General features: G+C 38.4%; 1 protein-coding gene across 3 annotated transcripts in view; it reads right to left on the reverse strand.

The window, feature by feature from the left end:
• The window catches only part of TLK1 (tousled-like kinase 1), a 160380-nt gene that overhangs the window by 4239 nt on the left and 142587 nt on the right, over window positions 1–13554 (reverse strand). For all 3 annotated transcript variants that reach the window (XM_011945926.1, XM_011945924.1, XM_011945927.1), the window contains 6 exons: window positions 11539–11630; window positions 11368–11457; window positions 11040–11209; window positions 10716–10851; window positions 2894–3005; window positions 1807–1914 (listed from right to left, as the gene is read on the reverse strand). In XM_011945926.1, coding sequence (XP_011801316.1) covers window positions 1807–1914; window positions 2894–3005; window positions 10716–10851; window positions 11040–11209; window positions 11368–11457; window positions 11539–11630 — 708 coding nt within the window. The remainder of the gene's footprint in view (window positions 1–1806; window positions 1915–2893; window positions 3006–10715; window positions 10852–11039; window positions 11210–11367; window positions 11458–11538; window positions 11631–13554) is intronic.

Consider the following 13554-nt stretch of genomic DNA (forward strand, 5'->3'; position numbering starts at 1 on the left):
GCCTCAGCCTCCCAAGTAGCTGGGACTACAGGCGCCCGCCGCCACACCCGGCTAATTTTTGGCATTTTTAGTAGAGACAGGGTTTCACTGTGTTAGCCAGGACGGTCTCGATCTCCTGACCTCGTGATCCGTCCACCTCGGCCTCCCAGAGTGCTGGGATTACAGGCTTGAGCCACCGCGCCCGGCCCATATTTTCAATTAGGTAGGTTACTACGACCCCAAACATCTCACAGTATGTATCTGCACTATGTAAGAATAAGAGAATATAGAAACTATATAGTGCTTGTTTATGAATTATTCTTATGGTCTGCACTATTCACACAAGAAAAAAATAGGAGCTTCTTGGGTTTGTCTTATGAATTTGACCAGGTTTAGAAAAGAGAAGCCTACAACAGCAAGTCATAGAGAAAAGAGCTTTGTGATAAATGCAACAGAGGAGTAATAAAAACACGAACACAAAAGGCCAATAGGATGAAGGCAGGAAGATACTGAACACCAAAAAAGTTTTGCTATTAATTAGAAATAGCTATTTCCTGTAATTTTATTATACAGACATATGGATTATACTGGATTAGCTCTCAAGAGCTACTACAGAGCAGCATAGAGGTCAAGGCTGTGGACTTTGGAGTCTGGAGGAGTAGATACTTGTGAACCGCAGCTCTGCTGCCTACTAGCTGGTATGATCCTGAACAAGGTCCTTTTGCCATGGTATGGCTGTTCTCCTCTTTTATAAAATGGGAATAACAAAAGTACCTACACCTCATAAGGCTGTTACAAGACAATGTATATAAAAGCACTAAAATAAATGGTATTTATTACTTTTTTTTTCTTTCTTTCTTTTTTGAGACGGAGTCTCGCTCTGTCACCCAGGCTGGAGTGCAATGGCATGATCTCAGCTCACTGTAACCTCCACCTCCCAGATTCAAGTGATTCTCCTGCCTCAGCCTCCCCAGTAGCTGGGATTACAGGCATGTGCCGCCATGCCCAGCTAATTTTTGTATTTTTAGTAGAGATGGGGTTTCACCATGTTGGTCAGGCTGGTCTCAAACTCCTGACCGCAGATGATCTGCCCACCTTGGCTTCTCAAAGTGCTGAGATTACGGGTGTGAGCTACCATGCCTGGCCCTATTATTACTTTTAATATTTCTTATATACTTATAATATCTCAGTATTAACATAAGCAGATAAATATAAAAGGTAATGATGAGCCCAGATCTTGTGATTTTTCCCTAATTTTCTTTTTTTTTTTTTGAGACGGAGTCTCGCTCTGTCGCCTGGGCTGGAGTGCAGTGGCCGGATCTCAGCTCACTGCAAGCTCCGCCTCCCGGGTTTACGCCATTCTCCTGCCTCAGCCTCCTGAGTAGCTGGGACTACAGGCGCCCGCCACCTCGCCCGGCTAGTTTTTTGTATTTTTTTTTTTTTTTTTTAGTAGAGATGGGGTTTCACCGCGTTAGCCAGGATGGTCTCGATCTCTTGACCTCGTGATCCGCCCGTCTCGGCCTCCCAAAGTGCTGGGATTACAGGCTTGAGCCACCGCGCCCGGCCTTTTCCCTAATTTTCAAAGTAGCAGCTGATGAACATAAACAATCAGGGACCATATTTGGCTGCTTAAAAGATAAAAACGGCAGCAACCAGAGGCTGATGCAACTCCTTTTCTGAAAGGAAATCACCAGCTCCTGCTGGACAGATCCCCTGCAGCAGCGAGTCTTGTGACTTTACTTATTTTTGGAAAGTACTTACCTTGTTGTCAGCAAAACTGATGAAAGAAAAGTTACTTCACAAAACTCATTTGCAAAAATTTAATACCTTGGCTTCACTGCTTACAACAGGTTTTACAGGGAACTGGACTTCTGTGGCTTTTAATATTGTATTTTCTTGAAGAATGTCTTGTTGAGATTGATTGTGACCAAATGGCTTTAAAAAAAAAATTAAACGTTGAGATATTTTTCTCACAAAATATTTAAACACAGATACCACTTCTGTCTAAGCGAATTCCCAAAATCCAAAATCCAAATATTTTGTGTTCTAAAATCTTCCTCAGTTATTTGAAACCAGAGATGAACTCTCATACAAACAAGGTATAACTGATACAGGCCAAGAAAGCCTATCTAATCAATCTTCAACATAGATTAAACACTGTAAGAAGAAGAAAATAATGCTGTTGCAATATAAGATGAAAACATAAAAAGAAATGTAAAACTTTATTCTGAATGTTTAAACAATGAAGTTCAATTAGAGAAGAGACGAAGTAGTAATGAAAATACCTATGACAATTTCCAAAGATCAAATACTTTGTGTATCACAGGCGAATTTAAATGAAGGAGCTCTGGATGTGGAGTGAAGAGATCCCACACAAATCCCTTAATCTCTCTTTCCCTATTGATGAAGGGATGGGGTGGGATGTGGGCTAGATAATATCTATGGTAACCTGCACTTCCAACTTCAATATAAAAATAAGTTGGGAAATAATTAAGACTAACTTTGATGGTATCCCCCTGACAAGCAACAGGGGGAAACAGACCACCCAGGCCAAACTGTGTGTGTGGGTGGGGTGGGGGGTGTAAGAGGAGGTCAAGTGACTGGTGGATAATGAAAAGTATTGACTCCAGTATTCCCAATAGTAGACAAATATTAGCATGTTAACAGATAGTTACTTCTTTTCTTAAAAAAAGGGAAAGAAAGAAAGAAAGAAAGCAAAAAGCAGGTCAAGTAAACTGGTGTGACATTAAAATAATTCTGATCCATGGAAATTTTAGGAAGAAATAGAGGAGAAGCCTGGCTTTCTTTAGAAGGATCTAAATTGACTTTGAGTTAGTGAAATTTTGCTTTTAAGAAGGAAAAATTCAACTTAATTTATCAATGTATAGCTGAAGGCTAGCAGAATTGAATTTACCTTTCTACCATAAAGACACTGAAAGAAGATGACTCCAACTGACCATACATCAACCTTGTTGGAAATCTTTGGTGGCTCTTTTCCAACTACAAAACACTCAGGAGGTAAATACCTATAAGTTTTGTGGGAGAGAAAAAAGGAAAGGTTACTATTGACAATCTGTAACTTAAAATCTTCTAAGTGTAAAATCTTAGAACACTAATTTTATCCATACATAAACTCTAGGACTCCCATCAGTGAAAATTATCAACTGAACTTCTGGAGCATTTACATTCTTTTATCATTTAACTCTAGAGCCAACACATACAACATTGTGATAAAGTTCACCTCTATCTATCCTATCTATCTATCTATCTATCTATCTATCTATCTATCTATCTATCTATCTATCTATCTATCTAATCTGCCTGCCTACCTACCTACCTACCTACAGAAACAAAAACTTAAGAGAGATTACAATGGTCTAATTTGGCGTATCTAATAATAGAAGAAATCTTCTCCCATCCTCTAACTACTGTTCAAACTGTAGGCACTTCTCTCCCTAAAATATACACCAGATCATGTGGTTCTTTTGTTCAAACAACCTCGACAGCACTTACTGCCAACAAGACCTTGTATCTCTTGTTTGTAACACAAGACCCATGCTAATCTGGCAACAACATACATTTTCAAAATCTGCACACACTATTTTCCCCCACCCTAACCCACCAAATTGGCTAATCAAAACCAATTCACTGGCGTCCTCACTCGGCTCCCCTTTATCCCCTGAGCTCTTGAATATGACAATCACTGCTGCCTTCCCTAATCACTCCAATTACTTAGCATCTTTTCTTCTTCAAGACCCACCCAATCCCCATAAGCCGTTTTTGCTTCTCCCCAGGTGGCTCTGCTTTTCTCTGTGTTACTGCAGAATGGTGCAATCCCTCTATTACGGCATTCAACTACAATCACACCAGACTGTGAGCAGCTCCAGGAACTCTTATTCACTGCGCAGTTTCAAGCACTAGCAGTGTCTGAAACACAATGGATATTCAAAATTACTATTTTAAAACTATCTAAGTCCTATTTATAAGTTCATAATTTTTTTTGATACAGGGTCCCACTCTGTCACTCAGGCTGGAGTACAGTGGTACGCTCATAGCTCACTGCAGCCTCACACTCCTGGGCTCATGTGATCCTCTCACCTTAGCCTCCGGAATGATTGGACTACAGATGTGCACCAGCACACCCAGCTAATATTTTCTTCTTTGTGGTGATAATCTTGCACTGTTGACCAAGCTGGTCTTCAACTACTGGCCTTACGTGATCCTAGCCTTGGCCTCGCAAAGTGCTAGGACTACAGGCATGAGCCACCGCACTAAGCCAGTTCATAATTTTTAACAGATGAAGGGTAAAAATCAATTTGTCAGCTCCAGTTGTAAGTAAAAGATCCATCAGGGATGCAAGCATCTCACAACTCAAAAAATTTAGATAAACTTAAAATTCTCAAAAGGAATAATGCTGCTAAATGGGAATTTACTCTTTTTAAAAAAATGCAGTTTTGTATTCACTATGCTAAAATCGGTAAGATTTCAGCAGGATGTTGACAGATCTCTTAAAAAACACATGAAACTTCCTTGAAGTAAAACCACCAAAGATAACCGATAACTCACTTGTAATGTAGTAAAAAGCTGGATTTATTTTATCAATAAAAGTGTATTTTATGCAGGTGTCTATGTGTGTAACTGAAACAGGAATGGCTTGTAAACATTAAGCTATACTCTCTCCAGGCACGAGGTGTATGTATGCAAGGAGAGCAACCACAGAAATTGATGTCAAAGTAACTTGGGAAAAGATGTCCACCAGGATTTAGTGAATTTGAGACCAGAGAGACAAAACTAAATATTTTAAGCTTGTGAGGATGAAAGGTAATTTATAAGAGCAGTATTATATGTGTATTCTAAAATACATGAGTATGTACAGTGCTATCCAAATATATCAAATACAGTTGACCCCTGAACAATATAGGGGTTGGAGGCACTGACCCATGCAGTTATGATTTTTATTTATTTATTTTTTTGAGACCGTGTCTCACTGTGTTGCCCAGGCTGGAGTGCAGTGGTGCGATCACAGCTCACTGCAGCCTCGATCTCCCAGGCTCAAGCGATTCTCCCACTTTAGCCTCCCAATTAGCTGGACCACAGGCACACAGCACCATGCCCGGCTAATTTTTAAAAAAAATATATACAGACAAGGTCTTGCTATGTTGCCCAGGTTGGTCTTCAACTTCTGGGCTCAAGTGGTCTTCCTGCTGGGATCAGAGGCTCACGTGAGTGAGCCACCGTGCCTGGCCACATGTCTAACTTTCGACTCTCCCTAAAAAGTTAAAAAGTTAACTACTAGGCTGGGCGTGGTGGCTCACGCCTGTAATCTCAGCACTTTGGGAGGCCGAGGCGGGTGGATCACGAGGTCAGCAGTTCAAGACTAGCCTGGCCAACATGATGAAACCCTGTCTCTACAAAAAATACAAAAAAATTAGCCAGGCATGGTGGCGGGTGCCTGTAATCCCAGCTACTCAGGAGGGTGAGGCAGGAGAATTGCTTGAACCTGGAAGGCAGAGGTTGCAGTGAGCTGAGACTGTGCCACTGCACTCCAGCCTGGGTGACAGAGCAAGACTCTGTCAAAAAAAAAACAAAACATTAACTACTAATAGCCCACTGTTGACTGGAAGTTGACTTACTGATAACATGAGCAGTTAATTAACACATATTTTCTATGCTGTAAGTATTATATACTAAATTCTTATAATAAGCTAGAGGAAAAAAATTGCTATTAAGAAAAATCATAAGAGAAAATCACTACTCATGAAGTGAAAGTAGATTATGACAGAAGTTTTCATCCTTGTCATCTTTAGGTTGAGTAGACTGAGGAGGGGTTAGTTTTGCTGTCTCGGGGTGGCAGAGGGGGAAGAGATGGAAGGGGAGACAGACACACTTAGTGCAACTTTACAGACATACATCATAATTTGTTTTGCTTTTTCATATAATATCAATCCTTCTTCCACCATTTGCTTTAGTTTCAGTGCCTGTATTATAGAAGGGTCCATGTCATAAAGTCAAAAGCTATGTCTTGACTAATAGAAACCCTTCTGCTAGGCTGTCTAATGTCAACTTGTTTTCTGGCAGTGTCTCTTCTACTACTTCTTTCTCATCATCTGGTACCAGTTTGGAAGCACTCATCTCCATCAAGTCACCTTAATTCCTCTGGAGGGGTGTCCATTAGTTCTTGAGTTTCTCCAAGATCCATATCTTGAAACCCTTCACCCCACCTTCTTTGCCATATCCACAGTCTCTTTCATAATTTCCTTGATTGTCATCCTGTGAAGTCACACGCAACATCTGGACGTGGTTTTCTCTTGCAGGAATGTACTCTTTCAGGCTTGATGGCTTTCATGGCTTTTTCTAAAACAATGATGACATCTTCAGTGGTGTAATCCTTGCAGACTTTCATGATGTTCTCTCTACTGGGGTCCTCTTTAACAGCACTGACAATCCTTTCCATAGAGTATCATGTGTAATGAGCCTTAAAGGTCCTTAAGACCACTTGATCTAGAGGCTGAATTAGAGATATTGTTTTGTTTGCAGACAAGTAGATGGCTTCAATATCTTCAGTGTTAAACTCATGGGCTACTAGGTGGCCAGGGGCATTGTCCAGTATCAAAAGAACTTTAAAAGGTGGTCCCTTATTGGCAAGGTACTTCCTGACTTCAGGGACAAAGCACTGATGGAACCAATCCAAAAAAAAGGGTTCTCACTGTCCAGGCCTCCTTGTTGTATAGGCAAAAGGCTGGCAGCTGGTATTTATCTTTTCTGTTTGAGGCTCCAGAGTTAGCAGCTTTATAGATAAGGGTAGTCCTGATCATAAACCCAACTGCATTTGCATAAAACAGCAGAGTCAGCCTGTCCCTTCCTGCATCAAATCCTGGTACTCACTTCTCTTCCTTACAAATATAAATGTCCTCTGACATTTTTATTTTCTAGAATAGGGCACTTCTGTCTGCATTAAATTATCTGTTCAGGAAGCTATCATTTCTCCTCAATTATTTTTTCTTTTTCATTCATTCACTCATGAATGAGACCGAGTCTTGCTCTGTTGCCCAGGCTGGAGTGCAGTGGTGCAATCTCGGCTCACTGCAGCCTCTGACTCCTGTGTTCAAGCAATTCTCCTGCCTCGCCTCCCTAGTAGCTGAGACTACAGGCATGCGCCACCACGCCCAGCTAATTTTTGTATTTTTAGTAGAGATGGGGTTTCACCATTGGCCAGGATGCTCTCGATCTCTTGACCTCGTGATCCACCTGCCTCGGCCTCACAAAGTGCTAGGATTACAGGCGTTGAGCCACTGCGCCCGGCCTCAATTGTTTTCTTAATAGCATGTGGGAACTCTTGGGTGGCGGGAGCTGTTTCTCCTGTTATCTTGACATTTTTAAAGTCAAACCTCTTTCTAAAATTATTAAACCATCCTTTACTGGCATGAAATTCTCCAGCTTTAGATCCTTCACCTTCCTTTTGCTTTAAAATTGTCATATAATCTCTTTGCTTTTTCTAAAATCACATTACAGTCTATGGGTATCATGCATCCAAAAAGCTGCATTTTCTTTGTCCTTTTCTTTTGAGACAGGTTCTCACTCTGTTACCCAGGCTGAGTGCTGTGGTGCAATCTGGGCTTACTGCAATCTCCGCATCCCAGGCTCAATCAATGATCCTCCTGTCTCAGCCTCCTGTGTAGCTGGGGCTACAGGCATGTGCCACCACATTTGGCTAATTTTTGTATGTTTATGTAGAGATAGGCTTTCGCCATGTTGCTCAGGCTGATCTTCATCTCTCAGGCTCAAGTGATCTGTCTGCCTCAGCCTCCCAAAAGTTCTGGGATTACAGGCATGAGCCACCGTGCATGGCTTGCATTTTCAATTAGAGACAACACGGTATTTTGCAAAAAGTACAAGGTTTCTGTGCCTGTTGACATAGCTGCAGCGACAGCTTTACAAATTTCTTTTTTTTAAACAATGATCTTTTTGTTGAATTCATTTATCTTGGAATGGTGGGCAACTATTCCTCAATCCAAACTATATACCTCAATCTATGGTACATATCAAGCAATTCAACTTTTTCTTGTAATGCCATGATTTTTCTTTGCTCCTTAAGGGCACTTCCAGCATTACAGGTGTTATTCAAGGTTGACAATATTGCACTAAACATGATGCAAAACATTTGAGAATCACGAGAGATTACTTTTTACTGCGATAGGCCTTTTACTGGAGAGATTAATTGCTCACATGGAGGAGATTAGCATCACAGTGTTTTAAACAGATACTCAAAACAGTTGAGCTCCTTACAATAGTAACAAGACATAGCTACAAAATTATTACAGTACACAGTATGTGGTACAGTTAATTTTATGAAATTATGATTTAATACAGCATCTTTACGTTTGTTTACATTTCTCTCAACTGCAAATAGCACCAGGTAGAGTCTGTGTTTGTATACATGTTTTGATAAATTTTAACTTCTTATAATAGACTTGTGTACATTTTACGGCAGTAAATGATAAAACAGACGCGTGTCTACATTAATTTAAATCCTTCATGACATATCTTTTTCTTAATTTTTTCAGTATTTTTTTTCTTTTACTTTCTTTTTTTTTGAGACAGAGTCTTGCTCTGTCGCCCAGGCAGGAGTGCAGTGGCGTGGTCTCAGCTCACTGCAACCTCCGCCTCCTGGGTTTGAGCAATTCTCCTGCCTCAGCCTCCTGAGTAGCTGGGATTCCAGGCATGCGCCACCACGGCCAGCTAACTTTTGTACTTTTAGTATTTTTAGTAGAGACGAGGTTTCACCATGTTGGCCAGGCTGGTCTCAAACTCCTGACCTCAAGTGATCCGCCCGCCTCAGCCTCCCAGAGTGCTGGGATTACAGGCGGGAGCCACCACCTCCAGCCAATTTTTTCAATATTTCTACGCTACATGGTTCGTCAGTGAGATTTTTCAAATTGTTGCAAATTTATGGGAAAAAAAAGCCACATAAAAGTGGACCCATGCATTTCAAATCCATTTTATTCAAGGTCAGCTGTACAAAGCTAAACAACTAATATTACTGTAGACATAAACCAATTTTTGGACCACAGATTTCCCTGAGAAATACATTCCATGTTCTTATATAACAATGCCATCATTGTATCTCCTTTCAGTACAGCCCCTGAAACATAAGATCTTTGTCCCTTGACCATCTGTAAAAGGGAAATTTCCTTGTCCTTTCCTATACTAGTGAAGCCAGAGTGAGAGAGAAACAAATATTGACAATGTCCGGTAGAGGAAGAATAATTTATTACTTAGAACATGGTTTTCAAGCTATCTTCCATGGAATCTAAGAATCTACCAGGATGCTTTGTTTTTTTTTGGTTTTGTTTATTAGAGTAAGATTTTGTTGTTAATAAAAAAAAGAGCCTTGTTGCTAAAAAAATCAAAGACTTTGAGAATATTGACTTTCGGGGGTTAGCAGTTTGAATAGTTTTCTTAAAATATGAATAAAAAATTCATGACATTCTTATCTTATCCATGTTCCTAGGAAATGCCACAAGCCAAATTTAAAATTTTAAAGTGGCTTTAAAAGAATACACGAATATGACTAATCCCTGTTCATTAAAAGTACAGACCAGTGGCATCGTGTGTAACTGGTTATGATGTGCTCAGGCTGTGTGAACACTGTTCTGGAAAACCTGAGGTCACATTTATGTTTGTAGTCACAATCCTGTTTCAATGAACTTGAACGCAGTTATCTTTCTTCCCATTAAAATGTCACTCTTTATGCTAATTTTCTCTGAGAATTAAGTTTGTTTTGAAATTTTATAGTTTATGTTCTCCACTCTGGTGAATTTAACAAGTTTGAAAATTCACGCTGAAGTAGTTTTTGTGAACACGTAGGTATACTGAGGGGGATGACAGTCACTTAGATTTGTATCTATGAATCTGTGATTATATCTAAAGTTAAATCTATACATATCAAGTCTTTAAAAGGGATTTCTGAAAGTCAAGTCCAAAGAATATGCCAAATTTATCTCCCATTCACAACCAACAAAACATCCATCTTCCACAAAAAACACCAGGCAGGTGCAGTGGCTCATGCCTCTAAGCACTTTGGGAGAGGCAGATCACTTGATACTAGGAGTTCAAGACCAGCCTGGGCAACAAATTAAGACCTTGTCTCTATAAAAAATTTAAATTAGCTGGGCATAGTGGTGCATACCTGTGGTCTCAGTTACTCAAGAGTAAGTGGGCGGATTGCTTGAGCCTAGGAGTTTGAGGCTCCAGTGAACTAAGATTATACCACTGCACTCCAGCCTGGGTGACAGGGCAAGACCCTGTCTCAAAATAAAACGAAAACCCCTGCAACCATATAACCTCCACAGAGAGGGCTTGATGCTTGCAGTTTTTGCTTCCAATAGTTGAAATATTATATTAACATAAGTATTCATATTTATGATAAACATCACCCTAACATTGTAGAAGAAAACCCATGAATGAATTCTTCCTGTTAGGAGTTTCTGACTGGCAGGTACTGAAGTCACTTGTTAATGCCAAGTCATTCTCTCTCCAGTATGCTGTTATTTTCAGTAAGAACAGATGAGAAGAGGAATGACCACAGAAGTCTCCCTCTCAACTGAGAATTTAATATCAGTACCTTTTACCACAGTAATCTTAATGGCCACATGGAAATAAAAAAAAACTAAATTTTATCATAAAAGCACTGGGCACTAATCTAGACATTCTGATGTTTTTAGTAATATACTTACCAGTAAGTGCCTGCCCCCTGAGAAGTCAGATCCATTCCATCTACACCATAGCTATCATCATCCATAATCTTGGACAGACCAAAATCAGTGATTTTGATTTCACCACACGCTGTTCCATCTACCAGTAGGATGTTTCCTAAGAATAAAATATAAGATTCTTTTAATGACACATATATGAAAAACATAACTTTAATAACTTTAAATTTTACTAGTATTCTACTGATGTCTTAAAAGCGGAACCAAAAATCTTGTTTTCAGATAACTTAATGACTTTTAAAAACTATACTCAAGTTTTTAAAAAAATTAGACAAATTTCATAATTACCTGGCTTAAGATCATAATGTATAATAGGGGGTTTGATCTCATTGAGATATCTTAGTGCATTTACAATCTGCATTACAATAGACCTAGCTTCTTTCTCTGACATTAACTTGTGTTGCTTCAGATAGAAATCCAAGTCATTGCCTTCACAGTATTCTAACACTGTACAAAACCTACAACAGAGAAGAGAAAAAAAAAATTGACATAAGTATTATCCAAGAAATCAGAATCACAATGGGGAAATGGAGAGTATTTACATCATCAACACAGGATGGGGAAAGACAGAGCAAGCATATCCTTCCTTAAAAATTAAACCTTAATATTCACTTACGTATCTGTATCCAAGGAGAAATAATCATAGAGTTTAACTATTCTGGGGTGATCCAGTTCTTTGTGTATTCTATACTCTCTGCAGGCATGTCTACGGGAAGACAGTGTATTAATTCTCCATGACCATTCAAAAAATATTCAATGAAAAAAACCATAAAGTATTAGTATTTACTTGTGGTAGTTTTCTTTCTTCTCATCTCTCCAGCTTTTATTAAGCTGATGTATCTTCACAGCAGCATATCTTTGTTCATATAGGTCAAAAGCCTAGGATTTCAAGTCAAACACAATTAAGATGAAAGACCAATTGAATACCTGAAGAGATGTTTTTTATTTTGGTGATAATTTTTGCAATAATATGGAATTAGGACAAACCCTACAATTATTAATTATCTTCTCTGCTAAGACTATATATAGTTCAATGACACTTTTATTATCAGAAGACAGAAATTCTATGGTAATAAATCAGAGAAAACCTTAATGTGAATTTTCACATTAAATTTTATAAATGCCAATATACTGAAAATAAAACAATAAAGCTATTATTGGTTTTTAATATGGATTTATTCCTCTATACTGGTAGTAAGCAGCCAGGAAAACAGACTGTACCACTTTTTTTTAGGTCAGATAAAACCTTTTAAATCTATCTTTTCCTAGCAATGCCCTACTTCTTTTTCACTTTTTAGAAAAATTAAAAAGTTCCTAACAGTTATTTTTCCAACTGTTGAAAAAAAATTCTACAGTTATTATAAAACTGTTCAAACATATACAAAAGTAGACTACTATAATGTGCCCTTATGCCCCACCATCTGGTTTCAAAAATTATCAGTATTTTGCCATTCTTGTTTCATCTATTCCCTACTACCCTTGCATCCCACCCCTTCAACCAGAGTATTATTAAAACAAATACATTATTTCCCCCTAGTAAACACATCAGTATTTAAATAAAAATAACCACATATCATTATCACACCTAACTACATCAGTAATAATTCCTTAATCTCGTCTAATACCTAACCTGTCCTCAATTTTCCCTGGTTGTCTCAAAAAGAATTTATACTTCATTTGTTCAAATCACCAGCCTACTTCTTAAATTAAAAACACAGAATGATCAGTGTTTTAACAGCTTTATATGATTTATTTTTTGTTTAAAAAAATGAATACTATTAAAGAGACATTTAATAATTTTGGTTCTATTGTGATTTATACAGAAAGGTGCCCCTTTCATTTAAAAGTTTACGTATTTATTAGAAAGAAGGTCCCCATTCCTTCCCATCAATTTAACCTAAACATAAGCAAGAGGGGATAAATAGTAAAGTGACTACTTTGGTACAAAACTATAAAAGTATGAGATGAGATATAATATAGCATACAGTTGTTAAGAATATTCTCTTTGCAATCAGATTAGCTTATTAGCTGAGTGACTCTGTGCTAATACCCTCTCTGAGCCCCAAAAGTTAGGGTTATTGAGAGGATTAAATGGGGTAAAACATATGAGGTGTTTAGAATAATACATGGTACAGCCAAGAAACATTAGCTAATTACATATTATTATCAAGGGTTAAGTGTAAAGAAACTAAAAAGAATAAAAATAAAATAAGTTTATGTAAGGGACAAGGCAGAACAAATCTATAAAGAATTAAATTCAAAGGCAATCATAATAAAGGATAATTGAAGAAAAAACTAAGTATATAACCAATAAAAAGTTATTATCAGAGTATACTGATTATAATAAATTATATATAACACATCATCCTCCCAAGACTTCAGGTGAGTAGAAGTATACCTTTCTACAAGATTAACATGGCAATCACTCAGCAACTGACTCAACATCTCCCACCTTGGTATAAAATACAACTCTTTACTTCTTGACTTACAATCTGCTTTTTGTCTGGTTGTTTTCCAACAGACCTGGCAATCATGAAAGGGCTTTAAAGGGCTTAGAGAATGATGTCACTAGTATTTAGGTCAGTATAGAAAGTTCAAGTCACTGGGCCCCAATCTGCACTTTCTAATCTCTATGTAAACCTCTTCTACAAAAGTCCTACCTATGAGGCTAAAATAGTTATGTAAAATACAACCAGGCAGTGGTAGAGGGCTGTTATGAAGGCTCATGGTAAGTTCATAAGCTCAACAACTTTTAGGCCACGCTAATGCTAACTGCACTTTTAGTGACTTTTACATCCCAGCT

The sequence above is a fragment of the Colobus angolensis genome, unplaced genomic scaffold (assembly GCF_000951035.1).
Source record: "Colobus angolensis palliatus isolate OR3802 unplaced genomic scaffold, Cang.pa_1.0 Scaffold247, whole genome shotgun sequence".
NCBI classification, from domain to species: domain Eukaryota; kingdom Metazoa; phylum Chordata; class Mammalia; order Primates; family Cercopithecidae; genus Colobus; species Colobus angolensis.